At 50.0% G+C, this 18,433-nt stretch overlaps 2 protein-coding genes across 2 annotated transcripts; one reads left to right on the top strand and one right to left on the bottom strand.

Moving 5' to 3' along the window:
- Nucleotides 1-1,017: 1,017 nt before the first annotated feature.
- SOX10 (SRY-box transcription factor 10) lies at nt 1,018-11,463 on the top strand. The gene is made up of 4 exons (XM_064702425.1): nt 1,018-1,187; nt 2,405-2,861; nt 8,339-8,604; nt 9,003-11,463. Exons 2-4 carry the CDS (start codon nt 2,452-2,454, stop codon nt 9,716-9,718), a joined length of 1,392 nt encoding a protein of 463 aa, XP_064558495.1. The 5' UTR covers nt 1,018-1,187; nt 2,405-2,451; the 3' UTR covers nt 9,719-11,463.
- Nucleotides 11,464-14,505: 3,042 nt separating this feature from the next.
- POLR2F (RNA polymerase II, I and III subunit F) lies at nt 14,506-18,433 on the bottom strand. The gene is made up of 5 exons (XM_064702427.1): nt 18,331-18,433; nt 18,089-18,158; nt 17,865-17,995; nt 16,300-16,371; nt 14,506-14,730 (listed from the first exon to the last, which is right to left on the bottom strand). Exons 1-5 carry the CDS (start codon nt 18,348-18,350, stop codon nt 14,640-14,642), a joined length of 384 nt encoding a protein of 127 aa, XP_064558497.1. The 5' UTR covers nt 18,351-18,433; the 3' UTR covers nt 14,506-14,639.

An 18,433-nucleotide genomic window follows, 5' to 3' on the forward strand; every position in this document is an offset into this window, starting at 1 on the left:
CTGGGGCAGGAGCTCATTTATCTCATTGCCACCATAGGAGATCATCAGAAATTTTGTGGGTGACTTTTCATGGTTACAGAGTTGGTGTTGGTCTATATGAGCCCTGGTAACAAAATAAATTAAAGAAACCAACAACCAGAGGCATGTGGGAAGGAAAGTGAGTCGGAAAACGAAGATGTGAGGGAGAACATTCTAAACCATTGAGAGCTGAGATCTATTACATGTCCCAGTGCACAAGCAGCAAGAATGAGGGTGAGTGTGAGAGTCCTTCTCATTAGGAAATCCCACTTTCCTTGTGAGACCAGGTTTGCCTATAGGAGCAGCTCAGCTTGCTGGAGGAAGCAGAGCCTGCTTATCTTGGCAAGATCCCACGGAGCCCACCCCTAGAGTAAAAAAAATTTTAAGAAAGCTCAAACTGGTATCCACTGTCCAGCAGCATGGAATTTTCCCTGGACCTGATGTTCTCCACCCTCAGAACACCTCTGATCCCCTGCATCCCCTTCCCTACCTTGCAGATACAGCTCTGTATCTGTATCTGTACACCTTTTCACAGTGCCTTGACCCCAGGGTCCCAGGACAACTTGTTTCAGCATAGAGGAATCCTCATGCGACTCTGTGATGAGGACTAGGGACTCATTTAGCACATGGGGAGTGCTAGATCCTTCAGGAGTAACCATGATATCAGGGAGAAGGAGAGGGACCCCCATCCTGAGGATGCACACCCTTCTCCCCAAACCACCCACACCCCTTCCAGCATCCCACCACCCCAACCTGCCAGGGTTGAATCCTCCAGCACCAACTCTGGGGTGGCCATGCCACTGAGAGCAGCAATGCCAACAATTCCCATGAAGAAGCTGGCACCATGGAAAACAGGGAATGTACTGGTGGCAGAGGTGGGGTGGGGGGCGGCCTGTGTCCCCTCCCCGCCGTCCCTGGCCGACCGTACTCTGGCTCTGAGGAGTGCTTGGCTCCACCTTCCGCCCTTCCCTCCCCCGGTGCTAAGCAGCAAAGCCAGCTAGAGACATCCAGCCGGGGTATTAGTAAAAACCAAGCCTCCCTCCAGGAATGGCACTCGCTTGAGAGCCTCCCCGTGCTGCGCGCCCCGACACCGCTGGGGCTGGAGAGAGAGCAGGGGGGCTATTGGGATCACAGCCCTGCAGGATTTGCCCGGCACACCGGCCAGCAATGTAAGTTTTCCTACCTGAGCTCACTTTCACACGTGCAGGCTTTCGTTCGTGCTTTTTTCCCCTCTACTTTCTCTTACTTTCTTCATTTTTCCAAACAAGAGTGTGTTTCCCTCTGAAACTAGAGGGACAGCAGCTCTTGCTATGCACTGGCTTTTTTTTTTTTTTTCCAGTTAAGCCAGAGGCATGCTTTTCCATCACTTTTTTTTTTTTAAATTTCTTTCTTCTTCTACTTTTTTTCTTTAATTTCTAGATGGGGAGGATAGAGAGGCCTTTATTTTTACAGTGTTTTTTTTTTCTTAGGGGGGAACTGCTGCACAGCAGCAGGGACTTTTAGAGGTGACTGCAGACGGAAAGAGAAAGGCAGAGTGTGTGGGACAGGCAACCCAAAGTTATGACTTGTCTCAAAGTTAAATTTGGTTGTGTTTTTGTCTGGATAGTTACAGATACAGATACAGGTAAGATACAGATACAGATGCAGATACATGACTGTGAGCATGCATATGCATACACACATATACTGGAGGGTGTGTGTGGATGGAGCGTAGATGTATTTTAAGCCTTTGGATTATCAGCAGTGAGAGGAGAGTGAGGGAAGAGCTGTCCCCACAGAAGCACTTTCTCACAGCTGGGATCGGTGTCTCTGGGTGTGGAGCCGGGGCCTGGGCTTGTTCTCTGCATGGCGGTGCCACCCGCTCAGGCTCCCTGGCACCTGGGGTATCAGTCCCTTCTGGATTATAGACAGACTGCTGGTGCTTCCCCTCCCGTGCCTCCCTCCAGACATTTCACTGTATGTCTTTGAAATAAAGAGGCGCTTTCCCTCCAAGTTTGGTGGGTCTCTTCCACATTCCACTCCTCTGTGGGATGCTGTGCCCAGGCAGAATGGTGCATGTCTCTCCTCTTTCAGGTCCTCAACTTTCATTATACCTCTTGCTGCAGGTCCTTCCCCACATGCCAGCTCCACACGATTGCAGAGATAGGGAGCAATATCCCAATTAATCAGGGGCCCCGACCCATCCCCACCCCCACTGATCACGGGTTCTGTGGTGTGCACAGCAATTGCGTTGCGTGCACTTTAATTGAGCAGCCCCTGTCTCGTGGTCAGTTCTTCAGGGACTTTGGAGTCCCTTTCAGATTTGGTGGTTGCTTCTCACTTTCTCTCTTTTCCCCTTTTTTTCCTTTCTTTCCTTTGTTTTTGTCTTCCTCCCTTCTCTCCCCAGTGAGAAGAAGGACAGCAAGAAGGAAGAGGGAAAGCTTGAGAGCAACAATGGCTGACGACCAAGACCTTTCGGAGGTGGAGATGAGCCCAGTGGGCTCTGAAGACCACCACTGCCTCTCCCCAGGGCCCTCCATGGCATCAGACAACTCCCCGCACCTCACTGGCTCTGGGAATGGTGAGATGGGGAAGGTGAAGAAGGAGCAGCAGGACTCGGAGGCGGACGATGACAAGTTCCCGGTGTGCATCCGTGAGGCAGTCAGCCAGGTGCTGAGTGGCTACGACTGGACCCTGGTTCCCATGCCGGTCCGGGTCAATGGAAGTAACAAGAGCAAACCCCACGTCAAGAGGCCCATGAATGCCTTCATGGTGTGGGCACAGGCTGCCCGGAGGAAACTGGCTGACCAGTACCCGCACCTGCACAACGCCGAGCTCAGTAAGACCTTGGGGAAGCTCTGGAGGTAAGGGAGAGCGGTGAATGTGGGGTGGGAGGGCTGAGGTCTGCAGGTGTCCTCTAGAGGACTGTGTGGTCATGTGGAAGGATGGAAGGGGTGTCCCTCGAGGGGACTTCTGTACAGTGAGCCCCCTCACAGGAGGTGCAGTTGTTGACTGGAGCAAGAGTGGTGGTTGGATGTGGGGAAGGTTTCCTCAGCAGAGCTCACCTCTGCCCTGAGCAGCAGCCCTTTCCATTTGTTTCCTACTAATTTTCCCTATTGTTTCTGATGAGGACACTCTCATTCTGATCCTCCCTGCCTGACTGCCTGGGGAGATCTTGTTTTCTTGGCTCACCCTCCCTGTAGGGCTCAGTTGTGCAGCAGCAGTAAACTGGCTGAGCTCAAGACTTAAGAGCTAAGTCACAGGTGGCTGCCTCAAGCCTGTCTGAACTCAGATCCCAGCACCAACAGGGTTTCTTTTTCGGGCAGTGCCACAAAGCAGAGGGATTTACAGCTGAGGAGGAAGGTCAGGGGAGAGGAGACAGGCAGTCAGAGCCTGACACCCATCCTTCCTAGGACGGTCCCACTTTTGGCAGGCCATGCAGGTGCAGTAAGATGGACAAGGAGAGACACAGGTAGAAATAGGGGTTGAGGCTTAGCAGAGAGGAAGAGACCTGCAAGAGTTCCAGCCTTAGCAGGCTCTCTTGGAATATGCTGGCTCAAACAAACCCCATCTTCCTTTGCAGAGAGATGCCTTCCCTTCTCACTAGCACACATACACTTGTTCTTTGGCACCGCCAGTTTGAGCAGCTATTTTCACTTTGTGCAGATCCTGGGTCCTTTGAGTAGCCTCGCCTTCTTCCTGCAGCAGATCCATAGGCTGCTCTCATCGAGTACAGCCAGCCCAGGGGTGTGCAGAGAGCCGTTGTGCCAAAGCCAAACGTGTCAGGCTGGCTGTGCCGCACCCTTCCCGTCGGACGCTCTCTGCTGATAACCCCACCAACCTGTTACTTTCTGCCACAAGTCCCCAGCACAGTCCCCTGCCTCACGCCAATCAAGGCAAACCAAGGCTCATGCAAACAGCCCTCTCATTCTCACATCCTGACATCTTTCATAGAGAAAGCCCTCAGTTTTGGGTGAGCCAAGGCACATTTTTTGAAGCAGAAGCTTCAAAACACCCTCTCTGAAGCAGCTATTCATTCCTAGCTTCAAACAGCCTAGCTCGCAAGGAACGAACCCTTGGGCATTAGATTCTCCCTCTGCTATGTTAGCCTGTTTACTGTGACTCCTGAGTGTCTAATGTAACCCCAGCAAAGGGATTTCCTTGGGAAGTCAAAGGCAGAGCATTGATTGTGAATGTCTCATCTGATCTTTCCTGCTTGGATCTCCTCTACTTTCCCTTTACCACAGCACTTGCTTTCACCTGGGACTCTGCTGCCAGCCTCTGGATTGTAAAGCTGTGTTGAAAAGGGGTGTGTGGGGGGGACCTACTCTTTTTGTTCCCAAAATGTTGATTTCAAGATATCATTCCTTTACTGCAAAATGTTGCCAGATTTTAGAGCAAGGATGTCTCTCACCAGGCACTGTATTTTCCTTGAAAATATAGCAGAGCAGTGAAACCTCCCCAGGAATTGCATTCAGAGCGCAGGGAGAGGGAGCCCCCAGCCCACAGCCACAGTCACACACCCAAATGCCTTCCTGCTTCCAGGACATGGCTCCCGCTGCTGGCCACATGGCACCCAGAGCAGCAGGCCACTGCTGCCAGACAATGGTCAAGGTCCCTGTGTGTTTCTAAGGGCACAACACAGGCAGGAAGCATTGCTCAGATGAGAAGCTTACAGGGTCAGGCCTGGGGTTGTTGTAAGCTGCTGAGTTTGCCACCTGGGTGCTTCTCTTGAACGTCTCCTCTCCTCGTGCATGCTGAGGATCTCCAAGCTGTGCCAGCCCCTACGGAGATCACACAATGCAGCAAGCTGGGTTATGGCTACAGTCAATCTCTGGCCATATATGTGTGTATTTCTGTGAGGCTGGGGAGAAATATCAACCACAAAACTCCAGGGGAGGTGGCCCAAATGTTACCAGGATAGTAGCCCATGCCTTCCAGCCATGGTACGGCTGGGCTTCTTCTGCTGAGGTTCCCACTAGCTTATCTCCACTGTCCCCAAAGTATAGCTCCTACACATGGGTACAGCTGCAAGCAGACAGGATTTTTCTGCATGGCTTAGCCTCAAACTTTTGATGAATGTCCTTGCAAAGGTGGCCACTGGAACCCTACTGCCATAGCTCGTTACTTGGGAAAATGTTGGCTGTTCTGAGCTTATACAGATAAAGGATGGGTTAGAGGCAAAGGCTGGTGACCAGAGGGACTCCCTGCAGACCATCATTAAAACAAACACATCTCCAGCAAACGGCACTGGGTGGGGATGGAAGAGGATGGAAATCTTGAGAGGCACCTGCAGAATAGGATGCAACAGTGCAGGATTTATTTTTAAGCCCAGAATTTGCACTGCCATGTCCTCCACAAGCACCAGTCCTCATTGGAAGGGGCTGCAGGATATGCTCTGATGGCCACTTTACCTGCCTGACCCCAAACACAGTGCCAGGGGGCTTATGGCCCGATCCACCTCCCCCAGTCTGTATCCATTAGGGTGTGTGATGGGTGCAGACAACAAATGGGACATATTAAAAAAGAAGGGAGAATTTTTGTGCTTGACGGTCATGAAATCTGTCCTTGAATGCTTTCCCTTCCCAGGGTGGGACAGGGAGCAGCTCTCAAATGGAGGCTGGCTGCTGAAAATGTCAGCATGACTCCCAGCCAAAATGCCAGCACCACCTCCAGGGCTGAAAACAAGGGAGGCACAGGAAGAAGGGAAGGAAGGCTTGGTAGGGAGGAGCAAAGGGCCCCGATGGAGGGATCTTTGCATGAGGGTGGCAACACGCAGGGAATTGGTTCATGCCCACAAAAAGGGCCATGGATGTGTAGGACAGCTGCTTTCTGCTCCCAGCCAGCTCTCATCTTGCATCAGCCCCAGTGCCCAAGCCCATCACCGCACTGACCCATTGGCAGCTGAGCCCCAGCCAGGGTCAGGCCTCTGGCTGCTGAGCCAGGCGCCCGGCACACGGAGCAGTGCCATGCCAGGGGGCAGAAGGAGAGGCTCTGAGAGGCAAGCAGGAAGGTTTTAGCCCTCCTTTCTCCTCCAAGAGTGCGGGGCTGGGTGCTTGCCACTCTCCCCTTGACTCAGGGGTGAGCATTTGGTGTCGGGCTTGGATAAGCCCCATGAAGGGCTTTGCTCTGTGATCCGTAACTTCTCTGCTCGTGCGAGATTCCTTTGCATTATGGCCTGGAGAGCGTGGGGGGCAGGAGGGGGAGGGCAGGAAGCAAGTGAAATCCAAATCCCCCCAAATCTCCTGGCCTTTGCCTGCTCGCACCAGTTTCACTTTGCTAAAGCTGATTTGAATTCTGATCCCAGTGGCAGGGAGGAGGGAGCAGGCAGCCTTGGAGAGAAGAGAAGATGTGGGGAGTGGACTTGCCTCTGTCCTGTTGGTGGCACTACCCACGGGCTGCTCTCAAGGGGAGAGGAGGTGAGGCACTTCAGCATAGCCCAGAGGGCAGGGATCTTACACCTGTGTAGCTCCAATGGCTCCATGATTCACAAGACAGATCTCAGAGGCTGAGCTTTGCAGGTTTTGCTTCTATTCTCCATATCCCACATTCTATAAAGATGAAGATTTTGCCAAGGTAAAGTTGCCCCCAGTCCACAAGGCCTATGAGGGCTGACCCTTAGAGGGCTGTCTGGAGCAGCACAGGCTGAGGGATTAGAACTCTCTGGGACTTGTGAGCGTGGTATACAGTGGCGGGAGGGAGACAGGAAAGCTGGTGCTGGATTCATGGTGGTTCAGTTGCTTTAATCTCCAGGATTAAGGCAGTGGAGGAATGTGGTGTGTGGCCACAACCTGCTCAGGCTGACTGGAGTGAACCCAGGTCAGCACCATGTCACCCACCTTCCACCTACCAGCCGAGGCAATGCACAAGGAGCAGGGGGGAAAAGGGTGTTTAGGGACCAACCCATTACTTGCTGGTGACCAATGTGATTGCCACCAGATTTACCTGTGTATTCCTTCAGCCATACCTCCACTTGATCTTGAGTTTTTCAGGTCAGTTCAGGCCTTTATATCTTGCCCAGAACCTACAGCTAAACAGAATTGGTCACATTTTAGTGCTAAGGGCTTCAGGGGTGGCAAGGTGCTGGCACAGTCCCATCCCCATGTAGTTCTTTTGCTGGGGAGAAAAAGGTGGGGACGTAGCATAATTTTTTTTTTGGCTCTTTGTGAGCCCTGCCATCCGTAAGGCTGTTATGAGTTCCCAGTCATGAGAAGACTGGTCCCTTCTGACAGCCCTGGGTTTTGATTGAAGGCAGGATGAACTTGAGTCACAAGAATATGAGGAGGAAAATCATAATATGAAATTGAAGTGCTACCAGCTGAAATGCTGCAAAAGGCTTGAGCAATGAGTTTGATCTTATCTTCAAGTGCTCTGAGGCATCCTGCCTGTGCATTTCACCATTTCCTCAGAGAGCCTTAACTAGAGCAGCCCATGATCTGGCAGGAATACAGACAAGGAGCTTACATTTCTGCAGTGCCTTTCATCCAGAAACCAAGGCTCATCTACTTCTACAAAGCTAGCAAAACAGCAGCTAAATTTTTTCAACTGCTTGGCCAAGTTCAAGGAAGGCTGGTCCTTTGTGCTTCAGCCTTTTGCATTATCTATGTCTGAGGTGAGCAGGAGCTCCAGGAATAATAGAATATAGTTTCTAGCCCTTCCAAATTTTCTTTCTGCTAAGGTTTCTAGCCCTTTCCAAACTTCCAAATTCCCTTTTAGAATATTGCAAAATTACTAAAGGTAGCTTTACATGGTTCCTGTGGAGCTGTGGTGGTTTGACCAGGAAGGAGTGGGATATCAATTGCTCCTATTGGTGCTCCATGCAGCCTCAAACTAGGATCAAAGCCTATAGAAGGGGGGAGGTTAACAAATACAGTCTGGGGAAGAGCAAGAGACATAGGGCAGGCAGCACTACAGGTAGTACAATACCTTTGTCCAAAGGACAATTGCAACTGCCCTTAATTTGCCCGAAGTTTTTAAAAGCAGCTCATCCACCCTTATTTAACACAGCTACAAAAGGCTGCACTTCGCCTTTTGGCAGTGGAAGAGAGGGTAAATTGAACTTACTGAGATGAGAAGAATCACACAAGTGGGGAAGGGGGACCCAGCACCGGCACCAACCAGTAGCAGGGCTTAATGTCTAAGGAGAAGAAGGAAAGCATTGCTGTCTCCATGGAAACACTCCAAGATCTTCCTATTGTTTTGGGGAATACCCTCCATGGGGCAATATCCTGGCATTTGGATTTACACACCCTGTCCCACAATATTGAGCATAGGTGTTTTTTTCTGAGGGGCCTACCCCACTCTTTCCCTCTTCTCTTCTTTCCCACCTTGGTCTCTGCAGGTTACTGAACGAAAGCGACAAGCGGCCCTTTATTGAAGAGGCGGAGCGGCTGAGGATGCAGCACAAGAAGGACCATCCCGATTACAAGTACCAGCCCCGCCGGCGGAAAAATGGCAAGGCCACACAGGGTGAGGGTGAAGGACAGGTAGAAGGGGAGGCTGGTGGGGCTGCTGCCATCCAGGCCCACTACAAGAATGCCCACCTGGATCACAGGCATCCCGGCGAAGGGTCGCCCATGTCCGACGGTCATCCAGAACACTCCTCAGGTGAGTCTTGGGTCTCAGTGAATCTCTTGACAGACTACAGCCAAGCCAGAGGCTCAAAAAAGATAAGTCATCGTGGTGAAAGCCTTAGTGATGGGGCTCACAACTTACTCTCGACCCAGCAGACTGCTGGTGTCAGCAGTACAGGGACATGCCTGAGTTTCAGAGGCACTTGCATTTCTCTGGTCAGGCAAGGTATCGTTACATCCTCCCTTTTTTTCCACAAAATGATACAAAGAGATTTGGTTTCATCTATTTCTTTTTACCTCCACGAAAGCCTCCAGCTAGACAGCTGCTGGCATACTGGGAAGAACAGAGATGGGTTGTGTACAGAGCAAGTCATAAAGCTGTAACTCACCTCTTCTCTCTTTTTCCTTTTCAAAATATCCTTCACATTGCAGGTCAGAGCCATGGGCCCCCCACACCTCCTACCACCCCTAAGACCGAGATGCAGGCAGGCAAAGCCGATTCCAAACGAGAAGGGCGTTCTCTGGGGGAAGGGGGAAAGCCACACATCGACTTTGGAAATGTGGACATTGGGGAGATCAGCCATGAGGTGATGTCCAACATGGAGACCTTTGATGTCAATGAATTCGATCAGTACCTGCCGCCCAACGGACACGCCGGCCACCCAGGCCATGTCGGGGGCTATGCAGCAGCGGCTGCTGCTGGCTACGGCCTCGGGAGCGCCCTGGCTGCGGCCAGCGGACACTCTGCCTGGATCTCCAAGCAGCACGGAGTCTCCTTGTCCACTGCCACCTCATCGGTGGTGGACTCAAAGGCTCAGGTGAAAACGGAGGGGTCCACCCCTGGAAGCCATTACACTGACCAGCCCTCCACTTCCCAGATTGCTTACACATCCCTGAGTCTGCCCCACTACGGCTCGGCCTTCCCCTCCATCTCCAGGCCACAGTTTGACTACCCGGACCACCAGCCCTCGGGACCCTACTACAGCCATTCCACCCAAGCCTCCGGCCTCTACTCTGCCTTCTCCTATATGGGACCTTCCCAACGTCCCCTTTACACTGCCATCTCTGACCCTGCACCCTCCGTGCCACAGTCCCATAGCCCCACACATTGGGAACAGCCCGTGTACACAACTCTCTCCAGACCATAGGGAATGGGGAACAGTGACCGAAGCAGCGACGGAAAGGCTCCGAAGAATCAGCACAGGCAGAAGAGCCTCCGAACTCCAAGGTCACTCAGTGCCATCCAGCCACCAGAACCCACCAAGCATACAGAAGTGCCTTTCTTGATCCCAGCTCTCGCTGGCACACCCACCTAGAGGAAGGTTTGTCGTCCTTTCACCCTTTACCAATTTCACACAGGCCACATGACTGGCTTGCAATGCCTTTTTGGCCTTCTAGATGAGGAGGATTCTAGACATGGAGTGACTGGTCTGTGGTGGGTTTTGTTGTGCACACCCTGGACTGTACGATGAGAGAGACTGTCCTTTCCTTCTCCTCCCACACTGCTCCAGGGAGTTTGCAAGTTTTTCCAACAGGCCACAATGGCCAACATTTTGTCACCTGCTGCAGGTGTTGGGTGGCTGCTCAGCCTCAGTGGACATGTCCCAGGAGGAGCAGTAAGGAGGATGGCATGGCTGGCTTCCTTGCAATCAGCCTCGTGCAGCAGTCCTGCCTAAGATTCACACATGCATGAATCTTGAACCCCTTGGAAGACCAACCTACGCTTGCTTCCCTGCCAATTTCCACAGCTGCACCCTAGCTTTTCTCCCCACCTCTCCCCACCCTCCTGTCTTTGTTTAATCCCACACTCTTCCCAGCATGGAGGTTTGAAGGCTTGCCTGAACAGTACATGGGATTTGGGAACAGGATGGCCAGCCTTAGCATTACTTGTATCACAGCCTGTGTGCAGACGCGTGTTCATCTATGAAGGCGGAGGAGAGGTGGGGAAGGACCAATGAATCATTACGGTGCTATGGGTGAATCCTCCTTTTTTTAAATTACTTTGTACCATTCATTTATGTCTGGCATTTCTGGCCTCCCAGTCTCTTCTGATCTCTTCAGAGCTCCAAACGACCTCTGAGCAAACCTGGCCTTTGCTCTTCCACATTTGACAGTGCCTGCATGAAATGAAGAGGCACCAAGAAAGCTACGATGCACTTGCCAACACCTCGAGTTGATTCCAGTACTCTCTGAGCTCCCACTCCGAACCCAGGCTGAACTCATTCGTCCATCATGTCTCCCAATCAGCCAACACCTCCCTCCCATCTATGCTGAGAATGGAAAGATACTCCTGTGGCTTTATGCAAGGTAGATACAGACCCAATCTTGGATGATGAAAGAAGCCTATTTAGGTGCAAAGTAATCTTCTTTGCCTTTGGGTTTCAAACTGGAAGCAACCATGTCTTAGAGATCAACCTCTTTTTCAGTCCAACATCTGAGGACAGTCTGCTTGCTTCTCCTTTGTCACCTCCAGGACTAGGGTGGTTTGTCATGCCAGGGAGTGAACTGGCAAAAAAATGCCACAGGAAAAGATGATTCCTGACAGGTGATTACAGAGACATGCTGTGGGACTTCCCAATGCATATGCTAGTCTAGAAAGAGACTTTAACCAAATGTGGACTGTGATGGGTGCTGCTGTATCCCTCTGTTGATATGACTGTCAGATGCCCTTCCTGCCTCCCTTAGCTACAGATGACTTATCCTTGTGGTGTTTGAAAAGATCATGTAGAATGTTTGCTCCCTGTACGCATGTAATCTCTTCCAGCCCTGTCCTCTTATTTATGCAAGTAGCACCTTCCTCCCCTACCTCCCTTTCCTCAGTCTCTGTGCCATCCTAGCACCATTAACTTTGCATTAAACATATGGAATAATAAACTTATAAGTTTCATTTTCACATGTCTGGGTTTCTTTGACCTCTTCCCTGCAAGCCTGTTTTTTCCCCCAGTACATGTATGATGGGTCACACACACCACCACACAGATCCTGTGCACAGCCTTCCTCTGCCTCTCAGGAAGAGGACACAGGTACAATTCTGACTGGCTGGCCAGACTCTTCATGGAGATGAGGCTCACCCTCTGTTTACACCTCACCTGCAGCCATCTCTTCCATGAGAAAAGCACTAACACTGCTTCCTCTGAGATAGAGCAGATGCAATCAAGAGCACTATTTTGCATCTGTCTCACCCAAAAATTTTTTAGTGTGATTGCTAATGTCCTCTAGGATAGAAATGTGGGGTTTCTCATCTTGGGTCCTCATGACCAGGTAGCAGGTGACACACCTTCAAAAAAACTTTCCCCACATACACAAATTTGTGTATTTTGGAAGCAGCCATTAATTTCTTGGTAAAAACTCAACCCCTCACCCTCTTGCCTTCCACAAGCAAGAACCCAAACACAAACACTCATACACACAGAGTATATTCCAGAACACATGTATACACTTCTTCAGTTGTTGAAGAAGATATTCTGTATATAGTCAGGTCCTGGGAGGGTATCTGAACTTGTCTGGAATGAAAAAGTGTAGCGGGTATCACTCTGCTTAAGAACATCTCTCAAGGCAGAACAGTAGGAGCCCATTTACCACAGACACTCCCAACAATTACAAGTTGATTCCAAAGGGCTTCAATGCTGGTGCATGTGAGCAGATGCAGTGAGTTCCTCCTGTTCAATAAACACTTGATGGGCGAGTAGAGTAAGCAGAACATCTAGGAACTGTGAAATGTTCAAAGCTTTTTAAAAAGCACAGCACTATAGTTCTGTATAGGGCCAAGAGCATCCACAGCAGGATGGCCTAATTAATCTAATAATAGTGATGCCAGCTAAAGAGTTCCAGGCAAAATAGGACTGACCATTCATGGAGAGGAGGAGAAACCTATACCTCAGATCACAGACTGTGGGAAGAGCCCAGAAGGGCACTGCTGAGCAAATAAGCACAGGTAGGGAGGAAGGGAAGCCATGGTGGAATTAGAGATATGACAGCTGACCACATGGGTGGGAAAGAGAAGTGACACAGCTTGGATGAACAAAAGAGTGGGAAAAGAAAGTTCTTAATCTTACATAAGTACTCCAGCTCTTCAAGAAGCAAATTAGGAAAGTGAGTGGGCTCTGCCTCAACCATTTGCCTCTCACAGAGGGGGGTTGTTGCAAGTAAGACAGTACAAAGAATACCACTGGTAACAGAGGGGTTAACCACTCCTCCTGCAGCCTAGCAGGAGCTGGCCCGGCATCCTTCCCTATCCCTTTAATCGTATCTGATACAGATGCAAGGCTGGGGAGGGGAGTCCGGCAGGGAACAAAGAAGCCATTTAAAAAAAATAAAAAAAAGGACAAGAAAACGACCCCGCGCTCCATGGCAGACGCCAAAACGACTGCACAAAGGCACCATTTCAGGGCTGAAATTTCACCGCACCAACGTGATTAAAGGATTCCATGGAGGGTGGGGGGAGAAGGCTGAAGGCCACACTGCTGCAAATTAACCTTTTCTTGGGAAGGATGGCCTGGACCAGGAAGCATTTGGGTTCTTCACAGTCAACCCCCTCCATGCACCTGCAAACATCTCCACATCCCCTTTGACCTGTCATTTCACCCAGGGACCCATTCAGCTCTTGCATTATTGCCTCCAAAACCAGCCCCTCCTGTGCATACCAAGAGAGGAAGGGCAGACTGGTGCTTTTACAGGGAGCAGTAAGAGAATGACATTCATGGCTGTTACATGAGCCAAGTTCCCAGGCAGGTGGGTATAAACTCCCTTTGTGACATGGATGCTCACGTGCAGGCACCGACCACACATACAGCATGGAGAATGATCGCTTAATATATAAGCACAAGCTTTAACACAAACTAACCAGAAATATTCTTTCTGGACCAGACCACAAAAAAATATAAGGCAGAAACCATAGGTGAGGTGTGCCTTCCTCCTTCTTTAAAAATAGAAACCAAAACCTCTGACAGTTCTTTTTAGTAAGATAATTGAGAAAGATTTGGTGTGTTCTGCCCAAGCTCAGATCTTCCACATGCAGAGAAAGAACCTTGAAGTACACAGATCAAGAAACAAAAACTAGGTGAACTGATGAAAACCTGCAGCTGGCTGGAAGCCTTTGCAGACTGTAAGGCATCCACCCAACTCTTGACTTGAGCACATTACCTCCCAGCACATCAGAGGTGAGAGTGCAGGTACCTGCAGGGGACAGATGACTGATCTTTCACCACAATACAGATCAAAGGAACTCTAGGATTTAGCTGCAGTTGTGCCACTGTAAGAATCACCAGTCCTGAGATGGCTTGTCCATCCCCAGGACCTCAGTTCCACTGTGTCAGAGAACAGCTGCACCAGGAGCAAGCACAACAACAACCCACACCTGCCGAGCTGCTGGGACAGCGAGGGGTGGCCGCGCTTCCGGCTGGGGCAGTGCCACTGAAAGGGGATCCCCACTTCTGATAAGCAGCAAGGGAGCAGGGAAACAATAGGTGGCTTGATGAGAGCTGCTCTACGATACTCCTGAGAAGCCCCACAGCCAGCACTGGCCAAAGAGGAAATTGGGGGTTTCCACAGCAACCTGTTCAGGGCACAAAGGCCCAACTGTCTAGGGGGAAGCAATGGAGGTGTCTCAGCACTCCCTCTTTAAGAAGGGACAGTGGTGGAAGGCTGGAGTCTTTCTGAAGCCAAAGTACCTGCCAGAGCATTTCTGTACAGCAGGAGTTTAATTGGGTATCAGTCCTGTAATGAGGGAGGAGCAGTGCTAGAGGAGGGAGTTACTGCAGACTTCGGCCTAGCTAAAAGATGAGGCCTTCAACAGTGCAAGAAAGCTGAAAAAACAGCATTGCACTTGGCTCCATAATCTTGCTAATACAGTACATGACACACAGAGAAAAAAATAATACCCAAACTGGTGGAGACAGCTAAGAAAGTAATCTCTCAGACATACAGGACTCAAAGAGAAAATCAGAGGGCAAAAAACCCCAAATACATTTAATTTAAAATAGGGAGATCTAGAATTTATTTACACAAACACTAACCAAAATAAGAAACATCCCTGGAAATGCAAAATCAAAACAAACAGCTGGAATCTGATCAGTCTGTGATAATTAACTCATCCACACCCCAGTCTTCATAGCTCCCATCTGGAAGGTAACGACGGATGATTATGGGGATCTTGCGTGCTCTGAAGGGAAGAGACAGATGAACAGAAATGTCAGAATCTTTGCTGTATCACTTCAGTAGGCCATGGAAGTGAGGGGCTTGGCAGCTTCAATCAGATTTAACTGAGGGCAGCACCAGTGATTTGATATTATGTAGTTAAGTCCCAACAACCTTTCCTCATTTGTAGATGCAAAGCACTCAACACCCTCAGACTACAAACATCAAAGAACCCTCAGACCTCTGATGCTCCTGCAGGAATTGAGCCTGGTGGTCTGAACCCACTAAGAGACATCACCAAGCACCTAACCCTGATATAGGGGGAAAATATAAATCAAGGGACTTGAAGAACAAATCCACTCTTTGTTTGACAGAAGGTTTTTCCCCACACGACACTAAAAAGGTGGCAGAATTCTGAGAACTTCCAGGGCAAACTGGTATTTACAGAGAAATTTGCACCCTGAGAGCATCAGTTACATTTTAAGAAGGATACGTGCAACAGTGACTATTCAGGTACCAAAACCTGTTACAGCTGGGGTGGAGCACAGCACCTGCTCACAGTGCTTCTGAATAGAGAGCAAGAAAATGCTGAATACAATTTACCTCCATGAAAGTAGACTGAAGTCAGCAAAGCATAATCAGACAGTCTGGAATCTAGCCAGGGCATCAGGTTTTAACTGTATCAGACTTGAAAAGTAACACAACTTCTTTACATTCAGGGAGGTTGTTTTTCCAGTAGTAAAGTAACTCCCCGACGCCAAGAACTACAACTGAATTTTGGCACGGAACAGGACACACCACTCTGACTTACTTTCCAGAGCTCACACACAGGCAGTGACCAGAAGCAATTCAGTCTGAGCCTGGAGATCTGACAGGAATATCCCCTAAATAGCTTTCAGCAATGGCAAGGGCAGCTGTCACAGATAAAAAATCTGCAAGAGCAGCTTCTGTGCACTGAGAAACCGGGGAAGTAGGGGGACAATTTTGTTCAAGGACAGGGACTTAATCAGTAATAGAGTCCAGCTGCTTGAAGGATATCTGCATGTGACCTGGACTGTGCAGGGACAGCAGGGAGCTCTGCTGTGGAAAGGTGGGTCTGCAAGTGCTCATCCAAAAGCTGCCTCTGCTGCTGTCAGAAAGGATTTACCTTTCTGTAAGCAGGGGAAAGCACAAGAAGCCAAGCATGCAAGGGTGCAGGAAACAAATTCTTACCTGCCTGACCCTTATTTTAATTTTTGCCAGCACTTCATTTGAACAGAGGTGTGTTCAGATGGCTGCTTTGAAACAATTCCATTTGGGGAATTAAATCAATTTCTGAAAGATGAGGACCTTAGGATCCCATCGTAGAAACAAAGAATACTGGGAATGAGAAGTAGAAGAGGTCCAGAGCAGTCCTAATCATCAGCATTTGCAGGAGCAATTAGTTTGGGAGAGAGCAGCTATGGAGAAACTCCAAGGCGAGAAAAGGAAAAGGCAACTGTAGTGCTCAGTGTTATTGAGGGAAAACAAGGCTGTGTTAGAACAAACTGCTAAATGCTGGGATGAGGAGGGGGCTGCTGGCTTTAGGGAAATCAGTACAAAATCTGTGACTTACTTGAGTTCTTTCATGGCAATGAGCAAGGGGTCTGTCTCTCCTTCCAGCTCCACCATCACAGGGGCACACATCCTAGGAAAAACATCAACAGCCACTTGAGCAAACACACAGAGGGGGAAGAGCTCAGCACCTGCTTACCTGTGTCACCTCTGCAACAGCCAGTAAAGCAGGAGGGTGGGACACCACCCTGGCAAAACTGATTTGCTCTGTTGTGCACTTCAAGAAGAAAATTCCCCCAGATGGTTACAGACCAAACTTTTACTTCAATGCTCTTCTTGTCCCATCCCTAGGGCTCTGCTAACCAGCTGGTGCTCAAGGACTGGTCACATCCACACTCTCCTGGTCACCCTCTGCTGTACTTAAACATGCAAAAAAGAATGGTTCTACATTAATCCAATGAAATGCAGGGTGCAACTGCTGTAAAATGAGCAGGCCTCCTAAAACTCCAACACATCTCCTACCTTCTGACTTGCTCACAGCTTCCAGGCCTTGATCAGGGGAAGAGAGGGGCTAGATTACCAGAGCATTTTACCTCTCAGAAAAAAGAATTCAGCATTTTGCCAAGGATTGTGACTACACCCACCCAGTGGACAGTGCTGGCACAGAAAGCTCACACTGTGTGTGGGTGAGGCCATGGGAGCTGCTGCTGGCCTGGCTTCAGCACTGGAAATAGAAGATGCAAGTGAGGCAGAACCAGAATGTTTTGGATCAGAGGCCTGGCATGGGCCCCTCTCATCACCCCCATTTTTCTTGTCTCTCACCAGCTGAAACAACACGCACAAAACATCTTCACAGGCTGTGCAAAGAACAGCTTGCCTGCCTGTGAGCTTCTAAATGATGCACAAGAGAAGCCTCATTATGAAAATGGATTTAACCAAAATGAGACTCAAACCCTTGCCACTGTCTAACAATCTCTCTCAGAAGGGAGTTTTTCAAAAAGCACAATACTTTTTAATATTTATTATTAAAACAAGTCCAAAAAGGCAAATGGATTAAGAGCAGCCAGCCTTGACAGCACTTAAAGTAAGTTCCAAATGTTATTGTCTAGCAAAAATAAGGCCTTATTATTGCAAATACTTTTAAAAACTTATAGCTTCCCACAGTGCAACTGAATTTAGAATGAATTTCAGGTTGGTTTCTTCACTCCCAATTGCTACAGCCCTCTGGTATCAACTGAAGCTGATTTGAAGCATCTCTCTCTTCAACATTACCTTTCACAAACCAGTTATGAACCTTCAAATCCATGGTGGCTCTCTTAGGAAAGACAGAAACCAGAACTGTCTTGTCCCATTTCCTAATAATTTTGTCTGTGATCTAGAAAAACTCATTGTGGCTACTAAAAGCTCCCTCTTTATGCACAAGTAGCACAGTTTCAGGCAAGGAGAGACACACAGACTTCAGGTGCAATAGAGTCGGTTCAGGCTGACCAGGAGGTGACACACAAGCTCAGCAGTCATGCAAAGCATTCAGAAGACCCGGGAGCTTTTAAGGGAAGAGGGAAGCACTAATCAGTGTAAAGGGAGGCACAGCTGCAGCAATGCTGGGGCACAGCGGGCAATACTCACGCTATCTGCAGGGCACGAGTGCCCAGGACTCTGGCTCGCTCGTACTTGGTCATGTAGGGGGTCGTGATGCGCTTCTGGTTTGCCTGCTGCCGCTCTCCCGAGGGCAGAATCTCCACGTTCTCCTGTCCCTCCTGGTGGAAACAGACCCGCGCCGCTGCTCAGCCGCCACCGAGGCCTCCCCAGCCCCAGTAGCCGCCCGGCCAGGCTGCACACAGGGCACCCACCTCCTCCGCGTTCTCCAGGTCCTCCAGGCCCTCATCCTCCTCCACATCATCGAAGTCATCCCCGTCAAAGCTGCGGGAGAGACACACGCGTCGCACCTGTAGCCGGGCCGCCCCCACCCGCCCCGAGGCGGCACACGCTGCCGCCTTCCCGCCTTCCTTCCCTCCCTCCCTGCCTGCTTGCCTGCCCTCGGCCGCCCCCCTCTCTCTCTCCCTCCCTCTCTCTCTCCCTCTCTCTCTCTCACTTGTCCTCGTTGTCGGACATGTTGCCCGGCGGCGCCTCCTGACCGGCACTTCCGGCAGCAACTTCCGGCCGTTGCAGTGACGCCACCGGAACTGGTCCTGCGC

This window comes from Zonotrichia leucophrys, chromosome 1A (genome assembly GCF_028769735.1).
Source record: "Zonotrichia leucophrys gambelii isolate GWCS_2022_RI chromosome 1A, RI_Zleu_2.0, whole genome shotgun sequence".
Lineage (NCBI taxonomy): Eukaryota > Metazoa > Chordata > Aves > Passeriformes > Passerellidae > Zonotrichia > Zonotrichia leucophrys.